The sequence below is a fragment of the Paramacrobiotus metropolitanus genome, unplaced genomic scaffold (genome assembly GCF_019649055.1).
Source record: "Paramacrobiotus metropolitanus isolate TYO unplaced genomic scaffold, Prichtersi_v1.0 Parri_scaffold0000002, whole genome shotgun sequence".
Classification (NCBI taxonomy): domain Eukaryota; kingdom Metazoa; phylum Tardigrada; class Eutardigrada; order Parachela; family Macrobiotidae; genus Paramacrobiotus; species Paramacrobiotus metropolitanus.
Genome location: NW_026570222.1, coordinates 3,763,793 through 3,786,652, shown reverse-complemented (window position 1 = coordinate 3,786,652; position 22,860 = coordinate 3,763,793). Strand labels below are relative to the sequence as shown.

General features: G+C 38.0%; 2 protein-coding genes and 1 long non-coding RNA gene across 5 annotated transcripts; all 3 read right to left on the bottom strand.

Moving 5' to 3' along the window:
• Positions 1–81: 81 nt before the first annotated feature.
• Positions 82–8,179, bottom strand: LOC129585499 (glutamate decarboxylase-like). Its single transcript, XM_055478205.1, is given in 15 exon segments — positions 82–609; positions 674–760; positions 951–1,005; positions 1,067–1,116; positions 1,187–1,336; positions 1,569–1,647; positions 1,827–1,891; positions 2,051–2,222; positions 2,401–2,438; positions 2,440–2,481; positions 2,862–2,980; positions 3,060–3,166; positions 3,429–3,477; positions 3,579–3,620; positions 7,093–8,179. Coding segments are annotated over 15 exon segments (2,040 nt in total). The 5' UTR covers positions 7,904–8,179; the 3' UTR covers positions 82–435.
• Positions 8,180–14,098: 5,919 nt separating this feature from the next.
• LOC129584579 (beta-hexosaminidase subunit alpha-like) lies at positions 14,099–18,983 on the bottom strand. The gene is given in 6 exon segments (XM_055476803.1): positions 14,099–15,401; positions 15,812–16,372; positions 16,868–17,207; positions 17,601–18,161; positions 18,348–18,554; positions 18,841–18,983. Coding segments are annotated over 4 exon segments (1,731 nt in total). The 5' UTR covers positions 18,140–18,161; positions 18,348–18,554; positions 18,841–18,983; the 3' UTR covers positions 14,099–15,110.
• A 2,451-nt stretch (positions 18,984–21,434) lies between these two features.
• Positions 21,435–22,858, bottom strand: LOC129588277 (uncharacterized). 3 transcript variants are annotated; one of them, XR_008690460.1, is made up of 3 exons: positions 22,704–22,858; positions 21,792–22,507; positions 21,435–21,614 (listed from the first exon to the last, which is right to left on the bottom strand). It is a non-coding gene; the product is annotated as an uncharacterized LOC129588277 (long non-coding RNA). The 3 variants fall into 3 exon arrangements; XR_008690459.1 differs by lacking the exon at positions 22,704–22,858 and having other exon boundaries at positions 21,792–22,068; positions 22,352–22,680; XR_008690461.1 differs by lacking the exon at positions 22,704–22,858 and having other exon boundaries at positions 21,792–22,068; positions 22,359–22,680.
• Between the last annotated feature and the right edge of the window lie 2 nt (positions 22,859–22,860).

Below are 22,860 nucleotides of genomic sequence, written 5' to 3'. Positions count from 1 at the left end.
GGTTAATTATTTTTTAATGAAGGTCATGCTTTGCGCTACTGTTTATAATAAATCAAATGTTACGCTTTATTGTCGGAATCCTGTAGTTGTTGCAGCTGTTTAAGCCAATGCGTGACACGTCCTGCTAAGCAGTGTCTGGGTGCACAGTTACAGTTTCACGATACAAAAAAATTAAACGAAAATACATAATGTGTATATTCAATATTCAAACGCACCCTTGACTAAACTGGCTATACTTCGAAGTACTGAAAAAACATTCCGACAAATACAGTACCCCGCACTATGCTTTACGGAACATGCAAAAACACCATACCACAGATAGCCAAAAGATATCGTATTGCTGCACAAAAAAATTTTTGATGTACTGTAGAAGTCATTCAGCTGCTTAACATTGTTGCCAAATATGTAGATGCATTGAGTTTGATTTTTAATTAATTATAACTCTCGTCCGATGCGCACTATTTCTTCTAACATAAAATCGATGTCTTCCTTGGTGGAGCCCGCATTAGAGATGATAGGCCGAAAGAAATTGGGCTTATCGTCCAGTGGCTGGTAGCCCACCATCAAACTTCCTCTGTCCATCATGCGGGCTTTGATTATCGCGGTGATCTTCAGCATAAGTTTGTATCATTGAAAAATTCACATAACAATACGATAGTCTGAATTGTCTTACCCGGCCTAAACGTTCGTAACGACGATTGCCGACGAAAGAAGCACAACTTGGCGAAACATACCAAAAGCAGACATTGGTACATTCCGGCTGCAATGATTACATTACATATCATTAACTAGTTAACTTATTGTGGTAGAAGCGGATAAGCAGTAACTAATAATTATGAAATTAGCGAACAGTAGTACGGTAGTAGCAAAAAGCAGTACATTACCAATGAACTGCATGTTCACTGAAAAGAGGTAGTATATCATTATGATCACGTTGTAGCACGGCTTACTTCGGTTAATAACAACTCGAAATCCTGAAGTTCTCTGAGACGCCCGACTAAATAACTGCAAAAGAGTAATAGGATAATAATTCAGTTACAAGCCGCTAATGTCTGGATTTGTTTACTCTCGTAATTCGAATAATCCATTGATTTGTTTCTCAAAACCGAGGGTACCCTGCAACAGATGATGTGACAGTGTTATTGTAATGGCGGCTTTTGTTGCCGCAGATGGTTATGACCTTTACCTTAGCGCGCCACATAAGCCAGAGTTTGAAAACGTCGTTGCGCCGTCCACATTGTATCGCTTTATCTCCTGTGTCGTATTCTACGTTGTAGTGTTTATCTTGTTGGAATAAATAGTCTGCGCTCATGTTATTGCAAGAGAACAGGAGATTCTAGAAAATGAAAAACAGAATCAGGTAAACCCGGTATAGTTTTTCAAAAAATAATACCACAAGTTGTCCATTAAAAGACAAACTGCGAAAATAATTCAGTTTGTTAACCTAAACGTATACTCATAACGTAAAGTATTAAAGATACTGCACTCAAACAGAATGCTCAGTACTCGTACCAGCAATAATATGAATACCAATATTTCATGATAACGGAAATTTGTAGTATACGCACCGGTTCGCGTGTAATAATTGCAGAACATTGCAAATGCGCTCCCATCATTTTGTGTGGATTCCAAGTCACTGATTGTGCTCTGTAACAATGCGTCAACATTTGGCATGGTGCCTCATTTTTTTAATAAGTTGCTAACCATATTTTTCTGTGATGGGTTGCATACCGCGCCGAAAAGCTGTACGCGTACTAACAGATTAGGAAAACTAATCAAGCGAAATTTAGTCTCGACTTTTTTGTGAGGTTGTATGAAATACGTACCTCTCAATTCCATGAACAAGGTGACGATGCTGTCGGGATAATAAAACTCCTCCTCCCCACGCGGCCTTCGAATATGATGTTGTATGTAAGCACACAGCAATTTTAATCAACTGGTAATATACTTTAAAAGTATAGTTTTTCCTCATAACAAATAGTAAGAAATTAGTTGTCCAATACGTATTTGTGCATCCGCAAGAATAATATGGTCGACTGAGATATCTTACGTCTATATGAAGCCAAATGTCGTATTTTTCGCATAAATCTGCAATTCCGTTGATCGGATCAAATGCGCCCAGCACAGTAGTTCCGGCTGTAGCATTCACCAACAGCGGCTCATCTCCGTGATCCAGACAGGTAATTATTTGTCTTTCCAGTTCCTTAAGGTCCATTTTACCTCTAATGATAACCAGAAATGTTACTTAGTGCGCGTATAGTACGTAAGCGTACGTGATGAGTTTTTGTGGATAAAAGTCTGTTTTCTTTCCGGGTTTGATTTTCCTAACCCAAAGTTACGCGAAAGCGGCACTTACAATTAATAAAATATTACTTTACTGCTTTGCGACCGAAAGTATACCTATCGTCAACAGGGATTTCCACGACGTTATCGCTTCCCGAGCCCAAGCACCGATGCGGCACTGGGAATCGAGTAATGGCACTGCGAAGAAGACGATTACGTAGTATTTGCCGGTATTTACAATTTAATTGTGAACACGGTTATTCAACCTTTCCTACCATCTTGGAAAGAGTAATGCGTTTTGTAACACGAATCGGTGCAGTAGATTGATCGCGAGCGTTTTTGAAATTAGTTGAACTTCTACATACCAGTACAGATACTCTGCATAGGTACGTTCGGTTCGGGACAATAGTATGTTTGCGGTTGATAAAAATGTTACGCTCGATATACAATAAACTCATATAGATATACAACTACAGAGTACACTATTCTCAGAGTAAGCTATTCCATTACTCATTTACTATACATCTACCCATTGGTTCGTAAAAATGTATTGTTTGCGCCACGCATTAAAGACTTACATGCGCAGAAGTAAAAATGACAAGTTTCTTGTTCAGACATGCGACTCCCTTGCTTTTGCATTGCGGGAATTTTCTGTGCCGCGCCAAATGAACGGCATACAAATTGGAAATTGAGCCGCCTGCAAAATACAGATTTTTTGTCAAACGAGCATCGTTGCTTGAGATGAAAAAAAATTCGACTAAATACAAGAACTTTACCTGGAGCAAAAATCCCGTCCCCTGATGACCATCCAATTAGCTCCCTCATCTTTTGTAAAACGATTTTTTCGATTAAAACAAAAACCGGGGAGACTTCGTAGGTAAACCTGTATGTGATTGTAAACAAGTGGCTTGCAAATAGAAAATTGTTATTGCAATAGTAGATCATTAACCATCATTCAGTTTTACTAAATATTGTTGTACAGTATTATATACTGGATATGAATGTAGTCTTGATATAAGTAAGAAAGTAGAAAGTCTTGATATAAGTACGACAAAAAAATTGGTTAAAAATAAATTAATAGAGAATAAATTACATAGAAAATAAATTTGTTTAATGGCCAATAGGCCAACAGGCCCGCGACTTACATATTGCTGTTGGCGGTGGACGTCAGCCATTCTCCGGCTAGCGATACGACTGTAAAGTCCAAACTTATATAATTTTTTGTATTAAAATAAACAATATTTACAGTGTCGCTACGCATGTAAATATTATTGAAAAGAACTGATATTACGTACGGTCCAGTCCAGTGCTTATCTGATTGAAAAATCGCGGGTGTCCTAAAAACAACCAAAAAACTTTTCGTATCCGATGAGTATGAGACTCCGATCGTACCTAGATCATACTCTATAGTAAACGTATATGTACGGTGGGCCCCCGATCCCAAGGCATGATTTCGTACGCTGAAACAGATTTCGAGCACAGCGGATCGCTTGAATACGCAAAACTGTTTGATTCAAAATGGCTATAATTTTATTCTGCAATTATGCACGACAACTTCTTTGGTATCAAAAATCTTCCCACAATTTTCCTCATCGTTTGACGCATTGGTTCGCAGACTTCATCCAGAACTAGATCCTGTTTTAACTGGATCTGGTTCTGGATGAAATCTTTTGTTATAACAGGATCAGATTCATGAGATCTGTCAAGCAAAGCGTCAAAAGATGAAGAAACATTTGGGAAGATTTTTGATACCTAAGAAGTTGTCGCGCATGATGGCAGAATAATGTTATAGCCATTTTGAAACAAACAGTTTTGCGTATTCGCCAAGCGATCCGCTGGGTGCTCGAAATCTGTATCCGTTTGTGCTCGCTAGGCGAGCATACGAAATCATGCCTTGGGATCGGGGCCGAATGCGCATCTACAGATATTGATGACCTTTGGTGGTAGCCATGTCAGTTTTTTATATCCTGATAATACCAGTGTTATTTGCCTGTGAAAAAATAATTTTCCATCATGTCTAAATTTTTTCCCATGCAACTATTTAAAGCGCTTTGTAAATTGTAATTTTAAAATGATTTAAGAGTAATCGCATACAGTCGCCATTAACTAATAACTGATAAGTAACAGGTCAGTGCAATATGTTTATACACTTTTTCCTCTATGAGAATGTCTCATATCTAATAATTTATATTTTGCAACATATTTGCATTAATTTTCACGTAAGCAATATATTTGTGAGTCGTATGTCTATAGTACGTGAGTCTGGAACGCTTTACCTGTAGGTTGTATTTAAGACATGTGGGAAAAAACGGTTTACTTTGCAACAAAGATGAGTTAACCAAGAAGTGTTAAATGACCGACGCACTTGTATTTAGTTAAGCAATTCAGAAATTAGGATCTGGTAATGCGATTTGAAATATACGGCAGGAGTCGTCGATCAGTAATCCAACATAGTGCTCATTTACCAACGCAAACACTTTCGCTGACCCTGTTAATCTCACACTCATGAAGCCAGAAACGTGTGTCAACACAATTTCCGGCAAACCAAAAGCGAAATTTAAAGAGAGAATTATTTGCATGGGTTAATACAACCGCTGTGAAAAACTTAGAAACAGGAAACATGCTAGCCTATGACTGCTTCAAGTAAGGTATTCATAAGAAAAACGTAGAGCAGTTGCAGTACTTCGATATCCCAAATGTCAAACAATATTTATGTCTTTTTAGAGTTTATTAAGAATTTGATGTGTAAAATCTTTTTAACAACAATAAAAATTATCTTGTTAGGGAAGGATCACAGTAATTTTTGTAACTCCTCACACTGAACGATACTTATTCCTGCAGTGTATGTTGTATAGTACCTACGTACGCTACAGCTGCAAACACTTGAGAATGTGAATTTTCATGATAAGCCTTAATATGGCTGCAGGCTGTATTGTAGCATTTTAAGGATGCTGACGTTTGTATCAAGTGACAGAACAAATGGAAAAAGGAATGTATAATTACAAATCTAACTGCTATGGCGCAAATGCATCCAAAGCGAATTAAATGCAATTGAAAATGCATTTAGCAACACTGGCGCGGATGGATGCAGTATATATGCAATCTGGGTCAAGACATTGACATGACGTGATGTTTGGTATTAAATCTTGGGAAGATCTGGATTTAGAAACATCTGTTCCCCCAATTAGCTTTCCATTGGGTAAAAAACGCTTCTTTCCTGGAGTCTCTTTTTAAGCTTTCACGCTCCCATCATCGGCCTTCAATATTTGATTCACGCCCAGTTCCATTTGGATCCGCAGCCGGACAATCAATGTTTGGAAATGCACAAGAAAGTGCTATGTGGCACTTTCAATGCATACATAAATCTATTTACAAGTTTTAATGATCTTTACTCCTTTCTACGTGATGGGAATTTTTCATGATACAATGCCGCCATTTTCAGCAACAAATGTCTGTGATGCATAGATTAAACCACTAACATTTTGTAACCAGTATGGCAGTACAAGTACATATATCTTATAAAAAAGTTATGCGCGCTTGCTGAATATTCATCGTAGCGAATAGCTGCAGTAACAACAGTATATACAAAAAATATTTTGTTTGAAGGAAGTTCGCTTCAGTATTACCACGCGGCAACACTTTTCAACAGAGTGACCTTTCCTGGAAACACAAAATTTAATGTATGTATCACACAATAACTGCTTTAAAAGCGATGCAGCTACGAATTTCATTGTGTGAATTATGTATCACTGATATGAACACACCAGTTTCCGATCGTTAGTAACTTATAACGGCAAATATGTCACTGGTAATCAATCACTTGTATGGATTTTACTATAGCGTAGCAAATCACTTTTGCAGGTAGCTAGTAAAATGTGCTTAAAAACACGTATTATTACAAGACTATTCGTACTTCTCTAGGGTCTATTAGGAAACAACACTATAAAAGTTTGCAACACCTCAGATTCTCACACCATTATTTGTTTTCATCATAGTATTCCATACTTGCTAAATTTATCTCTATTGGAGTGATCAGTTGCAATCTCTATAACCCTCAGCTAGTTTTTTTTTGAATTGTTACAAGTTTATAAATCACGGGAAAGCTAATTGGTTAAAGATAAAAGCATGCAGCCTTTGCTGGCTTTTTATTCAGATTTTTGCTTCTCTTGGATATTTTATCCAATATACTCGTACAGTAAATGATAGCACAATTAAAGACAAAACAAATTATATATTCTACAGAAAGCATTGTATACATGGTTATTATTTATGTCCTCACTCGGGTAGTACTTTAACCTAAGAATTAAACTTCTGCATTACGTAGTAACTTAGCGTGCGGTACGTACTCAAAAACTTGAAAAAATATTTTGTAATAGCTATGATTAATCATCATCGTCATTTGGTACTGGAACTATAGAAAGATCGCCGTTTCCGGTCAGTAAATAAAACGCTGCCAGAACATCGAGCTAACATGTTAGTACTATGAAAAGGTGATTCAGTCATTAGTCTAGTAGTATTTCTTGTGTTGTTTACCGTACCTTGTCATTGTCTTGTTGAGCCTGCTGTAGTTGTAAAAAGTGTGTGCAAAATTAGCAGCGCAACAGCTGCAACTGGCATTTCGCACAGGCGCCGCGAAGCGATTCGATTTCCAATTCAATTTTTACGATCATACATATTTTTAACCCATAAACACTACAAAATTTCAGCTGTCAGCTGTTCACACGGAGAAAACTTTTTTCCTCCCTACGGCTTGATGAGTGCTGACAATGAGAGAAAAACACACAAGCAGCTCCCTGCGTTGACAAGTACCTGAGCGCACTTGATACTGCAGCGCTTGTTGGCAGTCCAGCAGTAGTTGATACAGGTTGGATGGTGCTTCTTCATCCGGGATATCGATATCAATAATCTGCTCCAGCTGCTTAGGATGACGGAATTCCAGTACACGGGTCGTTCGATCATTCTCCATTTCAACATAATTCAACAGCATCGTCACCAGCGTGCCCATGAATTCCCGCGTAATCTCCGCGCTGCCCTTGGGCAAAAGGTCACCGGCGGTACATTTGCTCAGAATCTCCTGGTTGGCGAAATCTAACTGCAGATAGCGATCGTCAATTTGCGGAAAGGTCTGCAAGAGAAACTGCTTGTCAAAGGACAGTGCGGAGGGGGTCAACTGCTGTTGCGTGTCCTGCCGGTTGGACAGTGTGCCGGCACGCTGCAGTGCCGCCGGACTGCGCTCGATGCCGCGCGTAGACTGCGTGCGTCGCAGTAGATGACTGAGGGCTTCTCGCTGGTGGAAGGCGGCCGACGGCGGCAGACCGTCCTCCCCGTCTGCATAGGGGAATGCCGTAGTCGGCCCCACGGAACCGTTGGCGATGGCCTGAGTCAAGGAATACTTCCGGCTGGAGGGCAGACTCGCCCGTTCCTCCGCTTCCCGTTCGCGTTCGCGCTCATAATTCCGCGAACTCTTTCGCTGCAGTCCGATGCCGTTGACCATGGCTCCTCCGTCGCCCGGGGTGGCGGCAGTTGTGCTGTTGAAGCCCGTTGACAGAATACTCGGCTGATGCAGCGGACTGCCTGTGTTGGTTTGGCGGCGATTGAAAAACTTGCTCTGGTACGCCATATCGCATCAAAGTATTAAACCAAAAAATGTCAGGCTATCATAAATCGCAGGAAAAACATGGAATACAAGTGTGGAAAAGAGATAAGCGTGAAGAATGAGGAGCCAAATGTTGTGCTGCCTGCGCTTTTCAAGGGTCAAACGCATAACAAATGCACAGTTAATACCGTATCAATGCGTTCGTTCCACGGTTCAAGGCTATAAAGTTGGCTGGCGGCACCGGTCGATGCGCTGCAGAGCAAACCGGATATCCGATTAATCACAGGAATAGGCTGGATTAAACTAGGAGCCAATCGAATCCACAACTACTAGTGATTCAAATAAAAAGGGAATATAAAAAGCCCTTAACACTTTGACTATGTGGACGCAAGCTGAATAAATATGAAACAAACGACGGTACTGTATTACGTGTGCGGGCTATGTGAAAACTGCCTTTAAAGTATCCGTTAATATAATGAAATTCATTCCTAAGGTGGCTTCCTCGGAAGAAACATAGTTATTTCTCAGTTTTGCTGTAGTGAGTCAGCGGATGGAATTGTGTAACGTCAGAAGTAAAAACTTGGGGGACACAACTTCTCGTAATAAATAACAAAAACCGGCTTGAAAGAAAAACGTTAAAAGCCACCTACATATTATATTAATTGACACTGTAGCGCAACCAAGAGGGTGCCAACCGTTTCTGCCATTCTTTCTTCATACTGCAAAGAAATTTTAACAAATCATATTTGTTATCACTCGTTTGTAGGTACTGTTGTAGTGTTGACCTTTATGCTATGCTTTGTAAAAATGGAGACCGTAAGCAACTGTATGTCGGCGTACCTAATTAGAGCATTATTAACTTACTTCCATCAAATTGTGTATTATCTTTTAATAACAAAACTATCACGTTTAACGATCTAGGAGCAAATTTATTAACAGAACATGTACATGTAGTCGAAATCAACACTGTAGGTACAAAGTGGTCCAAGTCCTTAAAACCCTTAAAACCTTTAAAACCTTTAAAACCTTTAAAACTTTTAAAACCATTAAAACTCTTAAAACTCTGAAAACCTTTAAAACTACTAAAACTTCTAAAACTCTTAAAATAAAAAAAAAATAAATTACTATATGAGATGAGTGATATTGCGAAAACTGGTTTTAAGGTTTTAACAGTTTTTAGTAATAAAAATGACAATATATAGTATGGACAGCGATTTTTCAGAAAGCGGTTTTAAGGTTTTAACGGTTTTATCTCTAATACACAATTTTGATAGTGATTTTTCAGAAGTAGTTTTAAGAAGTTTTGAAGTGGTTTTATTAATACATAGTTTTGGTAATGATTTTTGTTGCTCAAGGTTTTATGGTTTTGGTAATAATATACAGTTTTGATAGTGATTTTTCAGAAAGCGGTTTTGAGGTTTTAACGGTTTTTATTAATATATAGTTTTGATAATGATTTTTCAGAAAGCGGTTTTAAGGTTTTAGCGGTTTTTATTAATACATAGTTTTGGTAATGATTTTTCAGAAAGCGGTTTTAAGGTTTTTGCGGTTTTGGTAACAATATAAAGTTTTAAAAGTGATTTTTCAGAAAGCGGTTTTAAAGTTTTATCGGTTTAATTACTAATATATCGTTTTACCAGTAGTTTTCAGAAAGTGGTTTCAAAGTTTTAGCAGTTTTTACTGAAATCTGGTTCTGATAACGATTTGACGGAGGTTGCAAGCACATCCTGTGCGCTCAATCTTTTGTAAAGCATTAACGAATGCCCACGAGCGGGTGCGCGGGTGCCGGTTATTAGAACGATCTCCTGCAAAGCTGACCCCCCTTTGTTTCTTTAATGAACTTTATTTAAAGAACAATAAACCACCAGTAAGATGCCAGCATGACAAATTCTCCCTGCTCAGACAGGCGGCTCAGACAGCTTAAGGACAATGGCCCGGCCCGGTCAAAAATGGGATACATACACTAAAAATTTCGCTTTCGCGCACTCCGAATCACTTTTTTGTAATACTTTGTGCCATTTTTTAAAGCTAAATGATTTGTATACATTGTTCTAAAACCTTTTGCGCGCGCAACATCCGGTTGCCGAGATATGGCGAACTAAATTGGGCGAATAGTTTAAATGCATTATTGTGTACCAAAAGTCTGGTAATTATCCGATCTTTTTGAAACTTTGGTATACAAGGCACATGGCCACAAAGTCGAAATAGGCGAATTGAACCAATATCAGATCCATAGCATTTTTTCCGATTTTAATATGAATTTCAAAAATTTAAAATTCATTTTAAAATTATGGAAAGTGCTAGAAACCTGAAATTGGCTGACTTCCGACTATATGGCCATGTGTTTTTTGCAGCAAAGTTTATACAGCAAACCCGTTGTACTTGTATTGCATTAGTCGTGAATCCGTCCACTCACCAAACACCAACGTAACTGTAAACTGTGTCTCATGTCTATGTACGCTACAAACTTGAGAAGTCAAACACTTTCAGAAATTTCGGAGACATTTCCTGATTTGTACACTGTGTAGATCAAATCTGAGAAGAAGCTTTTTTTAAGAATAGATCAATAATAAATGTTTAAAATTTTAATTGGGTAGAAATCGTAGAGCCACCGTATACGTGTTTTGATTTAGAACTGTTTCCTGGAGCAGTACAGAGATACCGGGCGGCCGAACAAAATAGTCGTCTGATTATCAACGTGCGCTTTACTTTTGATCGACAGTGCGTTAGTTCCATTCGAAAGTGCAATCTCCACAACGTACAAATATTATGCTAAACAGACCTTATGCCAAGGTATAGTTTATAGTAAAATATTTTGCTAAACTAGGTGGAGTTTGACGATGTCCCCGAAACAAAAATTAGAATTCCCTATTTCTACTTTGTAGAATAAAAAAACTCCTGTTATTCACCTGAGCACACTGCTGTGTGTCACATTGCGATTTTTTGGAGAGAGGTTGTTTCTTATGTTTTTACAAATAGTGTTAAGAACTTCGTGCTGTGTGCGACCGCGTTCGGCCAGGAAACAGGAAAGCTTAGGCAACGCGCACGAAGTTCTCGTGAAATGGACAAGTAGAGATCTTAAAAATCAGTTCCTTTTTAACGAGTCTTTTTCTAGGTCAAATTCCTTCAAAAAAATCCGATAATAAATCTTTACTTTTTTCGAAAAGTACAAAAATAGATAACCTATATAATTCATTCGGCACAAATTACCATGTCAACAAAATTGTTTTCGAGTGAAAAACGAAATCATTCTCTAGATAAAACAGTTGGAAAAATTCAAAAAGTTCGTACGGAAAGGAAATGTCGCAAGGTTCTCAGCTGTGCGTGGGACATGGTAAATCTTTTCACAGCTTCATATGGTTCCCTTGTTAAGGAAGGTGTCTTCTTTTCCAAAACAAATTTTGTTGTTTTTAGTAGTCGTTGAAATTTTCCCTCGAACGAGTCTTAAATACTGTACGATGCGGTAAATGGTTGGCGAGAAACAAAACCCGAAATCGGAGACGACCATTTCGTTCAGCCACCCGGTAAGTACAGTACTGTACCCTTCTGTGTCTGTACGAGTACTGCACTTTAATAGCAGTATGTAACTGTATATGGGACTGCAACCTTTAATTTATTTAACACGAACCTATAATCGGCAAATTATTGCTGGGACATGGTTTCCTGACCTTTGCAAATATTTTTCTAACCTATGTCGGTAGCACCTTTCTATAAGGTTTAATATAGCATTTGATCGAGACTCTGTTAAGGCATTATTGCGCTTTTGCAAATTATTCATAACTAAGTTCCTGTGTATGTTCCCCGCCTTTCGTCAGTACACAAAAACAGAATTAGCAAAGCTAATTCCGGTTAACACAGCAGAGGTGATTGTTAGGCAGGACGACTTAGAAAGCCATTAGGGTGTATCTTTTGATGTACAAGTACATGACATACCGATGCTGGAGAAGCAAACCATCATCGATCGTGAATGTGGCATGTGTAGCGATTGTGTGTTTCTGTTTAGTGAATTTCAGTTGCTGTTATGTTGAAGTAAAGTCTACTTCAATATAAAGTAAAGTTTATGTTTACTTCAACATAACAGCATCTGATGGTTTACATAGTATAACAAGTCGTTCTTATCTTCCGCCTACTCTCTTGAGGCGTTGGGGGATCCTTTAGCAAGGACGGCGGCCCGGTTGCGCCAGTGACCCATGTTCCGGTGCTAGTGTCTTCCATCAACCGGTGCCAAATAGAACCCAATCGTTACGCGTAACTGTTGTTGCAGCCGCAGACTGTGGCAACAACAATAGTTACAATGTAAAAAGTTTATATGGGTTTTGGAAAACACATGCAATAGCAAGTATTTAAAAGGAATTTTATAGTTAAAACCGTCCAAACGTGTGAAATCAAAGAAACCGTGATACCTACAAACATCTAGTAATAATAAAAGTCTAAAAACTTTAAACCCGCTCTCATTGTCAGAACTCAGTAACAAAATCACGGTGAACCGAGGTCTCACTGTCAATAGATCATTTTAACAACTTCCGAATATGTACAGATACTTAATGATAATACTCCTGAAGGCGTAATACTGCTTCCTGAATAATTACTGTTAAAACTGTACTATATTGATTAAGACCTGTAAAACCTTACAACCCCAACATGAAAGAATCACCGTCAAAACTTTAAATTCAGAAATAAAACTGTCAACGCCTTGAAACCGGCTTCTAAAGAACACAATCAAAACCAAAAATCATTAAAAACCACTAAAACCTTAAAACCGCTTTCTGAGAAATCACTGCAAAAACTATAAAATAGTAACAAAACCATTAAAACCTTAAAACCGCTTCTGAGAAATCACTGATAAAACTGTAATTTAGTAATAAAACTGCTAAAACCTTAAAACCGCTTTCCGAAAAATCACTATCAAAACTAAATATTAGTAAAAACTACTAAAACCTTAAAACCGCTATTTGAAAAATGACTGCTAAAACTGTATAATAGTAATAAAACCACTAAAACCTTAAAACCGCTTTCCGAAAAATCACTATCAAAACTACATATTAGTAAAAACTGCTAAAACCTTAAAACCGCTTTTTGATAAATCACTGCTAAAACTGTATAATAGTAATAAAACCACTAAAACCTTAAAACCGCTTTCCGAAAAATCACTATCAAAACTAAATATTAGTAAAAACTGCTAAAACCTTAAAACCGCTTTTTGAAAAATCACTGCTAAAACTGTATAATAGTAATAAAACCACTAAAACCTTAAAACCGCTTCCTGGGAAATCACTGATAAAACTGCAATTTAGTAATAAAACTGCTAAAACCTTAAAACCGCTTTCCGAAAAATCACTGCTGAAACTGTATAATAGTAATAAAACCACTAAAACCTTAAAACCGCATCCTGAGAAATCACTGATAAAACTGCAATTTAGTAATAAAACTGCTAAAACCTTAAAACCGCTTTCCGAAAAATCACAGCTGAAACTGTATAATAATAGTAATAAAACCACTAAAACCTTAAAACCGCTTTCTGAGAAATCACTGATAAAACTGCAATTTAGTAATAAAACTGCTAAAACCTTAAAACGTCTTTCCGAAAAATCACAGCTAAAACTGTATAATAATAGTAATAAAACCACTAAAACCTTAAAACCGCTTTCTGAGAAATCACTGATAAAACTGCAATTTAGTAATAAAACTGCTAAAACCTTAAAACCGCTTTCCGAAAAATCACAGCTGAAACTGTATAATAGTAATAAAACCACTAAAACCTTAAAACCGCTATTTGAAAAATGACTGCTAAAACTGTATAATAGTAATAAAACCACTAAAACCTTAAAACCGCTTTCCAAAAATCACTATCAAAACTACATATATTAGTAAAAATCATAAAACCTTAAACCGCTTTTGAAAATCACTGCTAAACTGTATAATAGTAATAAAACCACTAAACCTTAAAACCGCTTCCTGAGAAATCACTGATAAACTGCAATTTAGTAACAAACTGCTAAACCTTTAAAACCGCTTTCCGAAAAATCACTGCTGAAACTGTATAATAGTAATAAACCACTAAAACCTTAAAACCGCTTCCTGAGAAATCACTGGCAATTTAGTAATAAAACTGCTAAACCTTAAAACCGCTTTCCGAAAATCACAGCTGAAACTGTATAATAATAGTAATAAAACCACTAAAACCTTAAAACCGCTTTCTGAGAAATCACTGATAAAACTGCAATTTAGTAATAAAACTGCTAAAACCTTAAAACCGCTTTCCGAAAAATCACAGCTGAAACTGTATAATATTAATAAAACCACTAAAACCTTAAAACCGCTATTTGAAAAATGACTGCTAAAACTGTATAATAGTAATAAAACCACTAAAACCTTAAAACCGCTTTCCGAAAAATCACTATCAAAACTACATATTAGTAAAAACTGCTAAAACCTTAAAACCGCTTTTTGAAAAATCACTGCTAAAACTGTATAATAGTAATAAAACCACTAAAACCTTAAAACCTCTTTCTTAAAAATCACTGATAAAACTGTAATTTAGTAATAAAACTGTTAAAACCTTAAAACCGCTTTCCGAAAAATCACTATCAAAACTAAATTTTAGTAAAAACTGCTAAAACCTTAAAACCGCTTTTTGAAAAATCACTGCTAAAACAGTATAATAGTAATAAAACCACTAAAACCTTAAAACCGCTTTCTGAGAAATCACTGATAAAACTGTAATTTAGTAATAAAACTGCTAAAACCTTAAAACCGCTTTCCGAAAAATCACTATCACAACTAAATTTTAGTAAAAACTGCTAAAACCTTAAAACCGCTTTTTGAAAAATCAATGCTAAAACTGTATAATAGTAATAAAACCACTAAAACCTTAAAACCTCTTTCTTAAAAATCACTGATAAAACTGTAATTTAGTAATAAAACTGCTAAAACCTTAAAACCGCTTTTTGAGAAATCACTGTCGATCCGATGTATTTATTAATTAAAACGTTTGGTTTTATTAGTTTTAATAGTTTTAAAATTAGATTTGGACCACTTTGTACCTACCCTCGAAATCAAACATCACCGCCATAACATGTACTGAATCATATATAATATTGTACTGTACATGTAATGCGAGAAAATTGACGATTGGCTTGTTGAATTTAAGCATGACACAAATTACAAGTCGATCGTACAGGAGGTATTGCGGCAAAACTCTCACGAAATCGCGACCGACCGATTCTAATTGTTAGTCATGGTACTCGGGAAGACAGAAATCCGGACCAAGGTTTGGCTCAGCAGGGATACCACGCCGCACCATACGGCAACGTTGTCCCCGCAGCCTAGGTTCTGCCGAAGCCGTACTGTTGACGGACATATCCGACCACAGTCGTTCCGCTACTGCCGACGCTCTTGGCCACATTTTCACCAACACATTCGTTGTGTCGATGTATTCACCCCACATGCAGGTTTCGCCGCCAACAACCAACTGTTTCTGGGCATCCGTTCCATTGAACATTTGAGGATCACATTTATAGTACTAAAAAAATTATAAAACGCCTGTCTGTTGTTAAACTGAAATAAGACTTATGAGAAAAATTAAAAATAATAAGATAAACACTTGGTATTACTCACAATCAGATGCAGAACACAAATACTTTTTGCGCAGCAAAACTGCAATTTTATATAGTAGGTGCGCATTATAAGCATTGTAAATAGGCATTTTATATTTCAGGTTAAACGCTACATTGTGACCTACAATGAACAATGAAAACACACCAGCTACTGTAAATAACTATGCAGAATGGTTTCGCCGCAGTCAAAAGCTGAATAAAAGATTTACACTTGCCAAACAAAATGATCTCGGAATTTTTCAAACTCAATGAAACAATCAAATTAAAAAATGTAATATTCAATTAAGTACAAGAACATGATTTAAGATTTTCTTACCTGCTGCCAATCTGCACCGTATGAAATGTAATTCAAATACCAGCAGGAGGAAAGTATAGTGCGATATCCTGCTTTTGTCACATTGCTCATTTCGTCCTGCCACTTTGGAGGATCTTTCCAAACGTGCACGATAGTTTCCTTGTCAATCTTTACTTTATCATCAAACACTTCCTGCCACACCACAAATTCATGCTTCTTGTTAGCCTTTTTGTAGTTGCTGGAGTATGTAGTAATGTTCTGTAATACGTCGATGAGTGTCTGCACATAGAAATCCTCCAGTTTGCGGTAATCATTGCCGAAACCCATTTTCTTCATAAAAGCGTTAACATCTGGGTTGCTCTTCCAGCAGCTGAAGTCCACTTCATCACCACCTAGGTGCACGTACGTATCAGGAAAAACTTGAAAGACTTCCGTGAAAAACTCGGTCAAGGTGTCGTATGTTGAATTCAGAATCGGATTAACTGGACCAAAAGTTCCGTCGGCCGTTCCATTCATAAAACATGGAGTCAGCAGCTTTCGTAAAGCGAATCCCCAACTTAGTGAATGTCCAGGTGTGTCAAACTATAAAAATGGAGGCGTATTTGTACATTTATATTCAATTAGGAATATACTATATAGCGCGGTCATGTATACGGAACTGTTGCGGTCATCCGGTAACACAAGATGCCAAAGACGATCGGAGCTCCGTTATATGGCTACCGAATGTTGCGTGAACTTTTGAATAATTACCTTGCATAAACCAATAGCTACATCATTATTTAACATGTTTTTAGCTTACCAGCTTCAAGAAAATATGTTTGTTAACTCTGCATTCTAACTAATCTTTCCTAATTAATGAGGGATATGAAACCGATCTGCATTTGCATTCTTATGTGACTGCTATCGTCTAACGGCAAATCGATTTTGCATAAGTTCACAACGGTGGTAATAGAAGTGCGTGTAATTGTATTGCACAACCTCGTGTCGGTTGTATCCCCATAATTAATATGCGCGTGATATCAATGTGATAACTCTCTCGACAAATGTTTGCAGTTCATGTTTATCGGTTACCCTTACCTCTGCGATAACGCGAATGCCACGAACTCTGGCGAATTCAATGACCTCGGCAACATCTTGTTGCGTATAAACATGGTGATGTGGCTCTCATGCGCCTAGCGTCGATAAACCGGGAAAAGTGCGGCTTTGGTAGGGAAAGCTTTGGTCATCCACAATGTGCCAGTGAAAGACGTTGTATTTGTTCATAGCCATCGCGTCCAAATTGGCCAGAATCGTTTCTTTCGAGATGAAATGCCGCGACGTGTCCAGAAGCAGCCCGCGGTGTCCGAAGCGCGGCCAGTCTACGATCTGGCTCTGGTTGACAACCAGACGCCCATCACCCAACTTCCATACCAGCTGACTACAACATCACGCAGTACTAGTGCATTATTGCATGTTAAATAATTATGGTAACTGTTCATATTGGTAAACTGATTATCCTACAGGTTGAAAATTTAGCTACATTTCTTTAAACTTCACACATCTCTAGGTCCGCTTCTTGATAAACGCTGAATAGTTACTTGTTAATTTTCGAAGCGATAATTCAGTACAGCATTCCGTGAGTGTTTTGCGATAGATACGTGTGGAGATGCTGCATTTCAAGCGTTAACGCACTGTAATTTCAAGGTAGTAATGATACTAATCGTAATACGTATCAAAGGATGCAGGGTTTATGCTTCCTCATTAATACGTATTACGTACAACAATGCAGTTAGCTTATTGTTAGGCTAGCTGTTACGGTTGAATTTCTTGCCTAAACGTCTCCAGTCCGCGAATGACACCCCAGATGGTATTTCCGACCAATATGGATGGGAAAGTCGTGTCGCGCACATCGATCTCATAATGCTCATCCATTCCCACATCCGGCATGTCGCCGTCCGAGCACGGAGTGTTGGTCATGACGTACAATTTCGACAAGACAGGCATGTCCTTCTTTCGCTTGACGTTGCGTTCCGTCTTCGGGTCTTTGTGCTGCACTGCGTTGCCGAAAATTGCCTTGTAATATCTCTGCAAGGCGGCTTCCAGCATGTCACAGCTACTTCCTTTCACGAAGAAGACGAAATCTTCCGGAATCAACAACAGTTTGCCCGTGGACGTGAACTGTTGTGGAAGTGGCCACAGCGCGTTGCTCTCGACATAGCCGAGTCGGTTTGCCGCTTCTTGACGGGTCTGCTGCACTTCTTCCCAGGAGGACGCGAAATGAGAATTGCGGTGGGAACGACGTGCGACCGCGAGGCCAGAGAAGAACAGTATCAGCAATAATGGGAAGCAGGTGGCCGCGTGAAGTATCATGGTCAGAACGGTCTTGATGATACTGTCGGGTAGATACAAAAAATGTGACAAAATGCAACGACAGCTTTAAGTGTCAAAAAACAACAACAGTGGCTAGTTCCACAGAATGACACCAAGGTGAACGACTAAGAAATTACACACGCGCATAATTGTGCGATTACCACGTGACGCGGCCACATGAAAATGCAGGCAGTCAAAAAATACTTACGAGAGTGGAATGCGGATTTAGGAAGTCAAGGATGCCGACCTGGAATTATTATAGCCTTTACGTATTTGTTAGGCATAAGCCATAAGGTGGTTCCGAACTTCCGGTATAGCAATGGGCTAATGAACAGTTACGCCAGCGGAGTGCAAACGTCTGCAATTCTGCATCTACTACCCGTAGTAGGAAGATCCCGATAGCCGATTTGACAAACTGCAAAGTGAAATACAAATTTCATAATATTTAAATAGTTTGTCCAAAGAGCAGCATTGCGGTACTTAAAATAAATACTAACAAGGTGATGACAGCAATAATTAGAATTGTTCAAAAAAAAATTTAACCATAAGTTCACAACTACCGTCGTCCAGTAAGCACATATACCCGAACTCCAGCTGATCTGCTGTTGCTATTTTAAAGAAAGCAGACTTAAGCAATTAATCATTGCGTATGCCTGCTTTTATCAACTATAAAGCAGAACTTCCTATTTATTATCCATAACCTGCATATATGTATCGCACATAGATATGTTGTACAATATTTCAAGCGCTGTATGGAAAGTGCTTTATGTATTTCTACTCGACTACATTTTGCCCCACACTTCCACGATGCTTTAAGTAATTTCATGACACTTGCTCAGTTGCAGCCACACGGTACACGATCCATGATACAATACTTGCATGATCATAGAAACCTACTTCCATGATATTTACCTGATACATCCACGATTACGGAAGGTTCATCGAGATAACCAGTGCAGTTGCACTACGAGTGCGCCCGCAGTTCGCACTGTATACCGGTTAATAAGCCTGTTTTACTCATGTTTTGTTCGGATTTCTACCGTCGCAGTTCGCACGCAATTCAGTTTACGAAAAACTTCATAGATAAAACAACTCGATTACTTCTTTTTATAACTTTTAGCATTAAAACAAAATAGGTTAGGTAGCCACATGACAGACTTTTGCTTAAGAGTTAATAATTACATCCGAATGGAAAACTCGAGGACGCCGGGTTCAAACATTAAACTATAAGCAGTATTATTAAGCACTGGCAAGGCATACATTTTAAATAAATGGTTTTATCCTTTTGCCGTGGAAACCCTCGGAGTGTTTGGCGAAGCAGCTAGAGAAGTGGTCAGCTTTTTCGGACGGAAAATCAAGGACAGATCTGGAGAAAGCAGATCCACGGCATTCTTAAAGCAGCGTATTGGTCTGGCAGTTATTAAAGGCAATGCGGCTGCGGTTTTAGGAACTTTACCGGGCAAGAATAAACTTGTTGATAATACTGATTTTGGTTGTTTTTTTAATTCTTGAGTGGGTAATGCTGGCCGTAGTGATTTAATTTGACTCATGACTGTTATGTCGCGACGTAAAAGTAATAAAGATACCTGTTTTAAATAAATTTTAATGCGTATTGTAATGAAAGCAGCGATAAAACTCCATCATATCATCCGTTCACCATGGGAAGAATGTCTTTAATTGCTTTTCTTTGCCACACATCGGTTGAACTGTTGAAACGAAGATCAGAACTTTATCTGCACACTTTAGCGACCGCATCCCACGGTCGCGATTCCTTGGAATTAGCCTTTGCTTGCGCCGGATCCATTGGTTAATTGTGCACTCACCCCTTATTTTCATTTTACGTAAACCGATCTCAAGTAAATCATAAACTTTACTTTTGCTTACTTTAGAGGAAGCGGCCAGACCCACAACATCAAATTTTATGTATTGTACATGCGCAGACAGCAGCTTTCCCTTTGGCGCATCCCCAAACACTTTCTGAACCGTTTTTACAGTTAGTTTTATGATTTTCCGTAGCCAAATAATTTTATACATTCGTTCGTGCTAACTTAAGGGAAATTAAACCATAGCAATAAATCAGGAGATCTCTGAGATTTGACTAGAATTACAATTATAATTCGGATAATAAATAATACATACTTCTAAATTTCTTAGAATTACTTCTTGGTATTTCAAATATGAATGTAGCACATATAAAACAGTGCAGAATCCCGCCAAATACGGGTAGTGCAACGAGCTAAGTGGGTGGGGCGCAAGATGTTAACTCAACAAAAAGCAACGAACTGCAAAGTATGTACTGGACTGCTACTGCATGCTGAAATCGACAATCGGTACGCTACTGTCATCACCGTTTTGACTCAGTTCGCTGAACTCACTTTCGGAAGTAGGAACTTTTTGAAGTTTGACTTTGGAGTTAGAATTCATGAAGTTTATCATTAGAAAACAATAATAGCGGTTCGTATTTTAAAAAATTTTATCATTTATCACAGTGTTTTTTATGTACTTAAATTAATTTCAGCTTTACAAAGGGATTGTGGCCCCTGGCTAACGGTGTACTATTAAGAAGTTCCCAACTGCTGTCTGTTTGCACTGGTATAGCGTCGTGACTGCGTTATTTCGCTGTTTGTGATTTTTTTGTGACTCAGCTACACAGTTGATTCCTTTGGTGTTAGCGTGTCAGGTCTTCCGGGATTCCTGCTTGGATTTGTTCATTATCTGTAGCTGCCTCGACTGGTATTAGCGCAGTATCAATCAAAGGAAAGTCTACTTTGACTTGAAATCCAAAATTTTGTGGAAGGTAACGAACTGTAACAATTTGAATTTTTCAGTGTTACAGTATCATATCTACGTTAGCGCCTTAGCGGTTAGTGATGAGAAATCCGTATAATAGCGATGGTCTTTCGATATATAACTCATAATAACTGTGTAGTTACTGTAGTAAAACCTAAACGAAAAATCCTTCCAGTATCCTTTGCGATACACATATTGATGCCGAAAATTTTTCATTGTTGAGGTATTCAGTGGTCTTGACTATTTTGTGATTTTATCAGCCCTTTTAACAGCGGTAGCAATGAAATTGCTCATTTCTGTGCGGCCGCAAGGGTGGCTTTCTGTTTTTAACCGTTTTTGATTTTTTACAGATGTCGTCAAGTAAATTCTACTATTCAGACAAATATTTCGATGGAGAGTTTGAATATAGGTACGAGAGATTCGGCAACTTTGAGTTTGAAGCATCTAGATCTCACCGCCTCAGAGTACAGATCCGCAGTTAATAATCAGCCCAAATATTGATCGTCTTTCGCTCTTGCGATACAAAGCGCATACCTTGCTGAAAACTTTTTCTTGCCACGAAAAGACTCTGGTCTCCTCCTGCAGACTCTTGTCGATCGGGGTTTGCTTCGGCGCAACATGGTGCTGCGACTGGGATGATTTGTTGTCCCATGTAGCGCCGAATATGACTTTGCGGATTGTTACACTGCAAGTTTGTACAATAAGTCATGTTAATGTTATTTAATTTAAGGATGCTAAAAAAGTTTCAGCTTTCGAGAAATACAGTTACTCTAAAGGTTGCGCCAGTCTGAACTACTACAGTAGGCGTTTATTCTTCGCTCATAAAAACTGCTTATTCTGTATTCAGCACTAAATACGCCACCGTATTCGGAAATTTTCCAAGGCATCCTGAGATCGGTAGAAAACAGTGCCGACAGGTTCTTCAAAAAACATTTTTGGTAATTTCGGTTGCTGAATTCGTTCGGCCGGCGAGAGTAAAGCTGGCAACTGACAACGGTGACTTCGATGAGTTTGGATAAAAAATCTCGATCTCTGCAATGTAAAAATATATAAAAACAATTAATAATGTATTCCGTATGGACCGTATCTGCCACTTAACAATAAGGCCTGTCAAACTTCAAAGTGCATGATAACGATTCCTGAAAGAAAAAGCCCCTGCTCATCGTTAATGCGCCATAACACATCTTACCATCTTACTTAAAACTATGTTCCTCGTTTACTAGCACAGTTTTAAGATAAAAGTTTCTCTTCATGAAAAACTGCATTTTATTATAAATTATTCTAGTAGTAATAGGAAAGCTTCAATGCCTCCTTTAGATATGAGCATAATAATAGTCGTGGAATGGATGCAAAATATTTTGTGTACGGTGGGTAGATATAGTACAAGGTACAATATGACTTCTTCGTTTAACGATTTCATACAGCCTACAGGTGCGGCACAATTATCATGGAAGCAGTGAACATGTAGCCAACAAATCGATTTCCAGGATCCGCGCTTGTGGTGTCTGTAGGCGTGGGAGGTAAATTTATAAATGGCTCCCACTTCCCTTCCTAATACTGCTTTTTGCCAGCGCAGTACTGCAACAAATGACCAAAATGGTTCAGTGTATCCATCGCAAGTTAAAATGAAAATAGTGTGAATTTTTATAAAAAAATAAAAGCTGCTAATTAAAATGCAGTCTAATTATTAATATATTATCGATTATCCACAAGTAGTTGCGTGTACAGATACTTGGTTAGTTCTACAGAGTTGAAACAGATCTCGATGACGTACTACGCACGATTCATCAGTACTGAATTAATAAATCAGCTAATGACAAAAAATCGAACTTTCTAATACAGAATGTATCCATCCCATTATATTGTTTGTTGCAGTAAAGATATCTAAATTGTACGATTGTGATAAACAATTTGCAAGATTATGCTGCAGG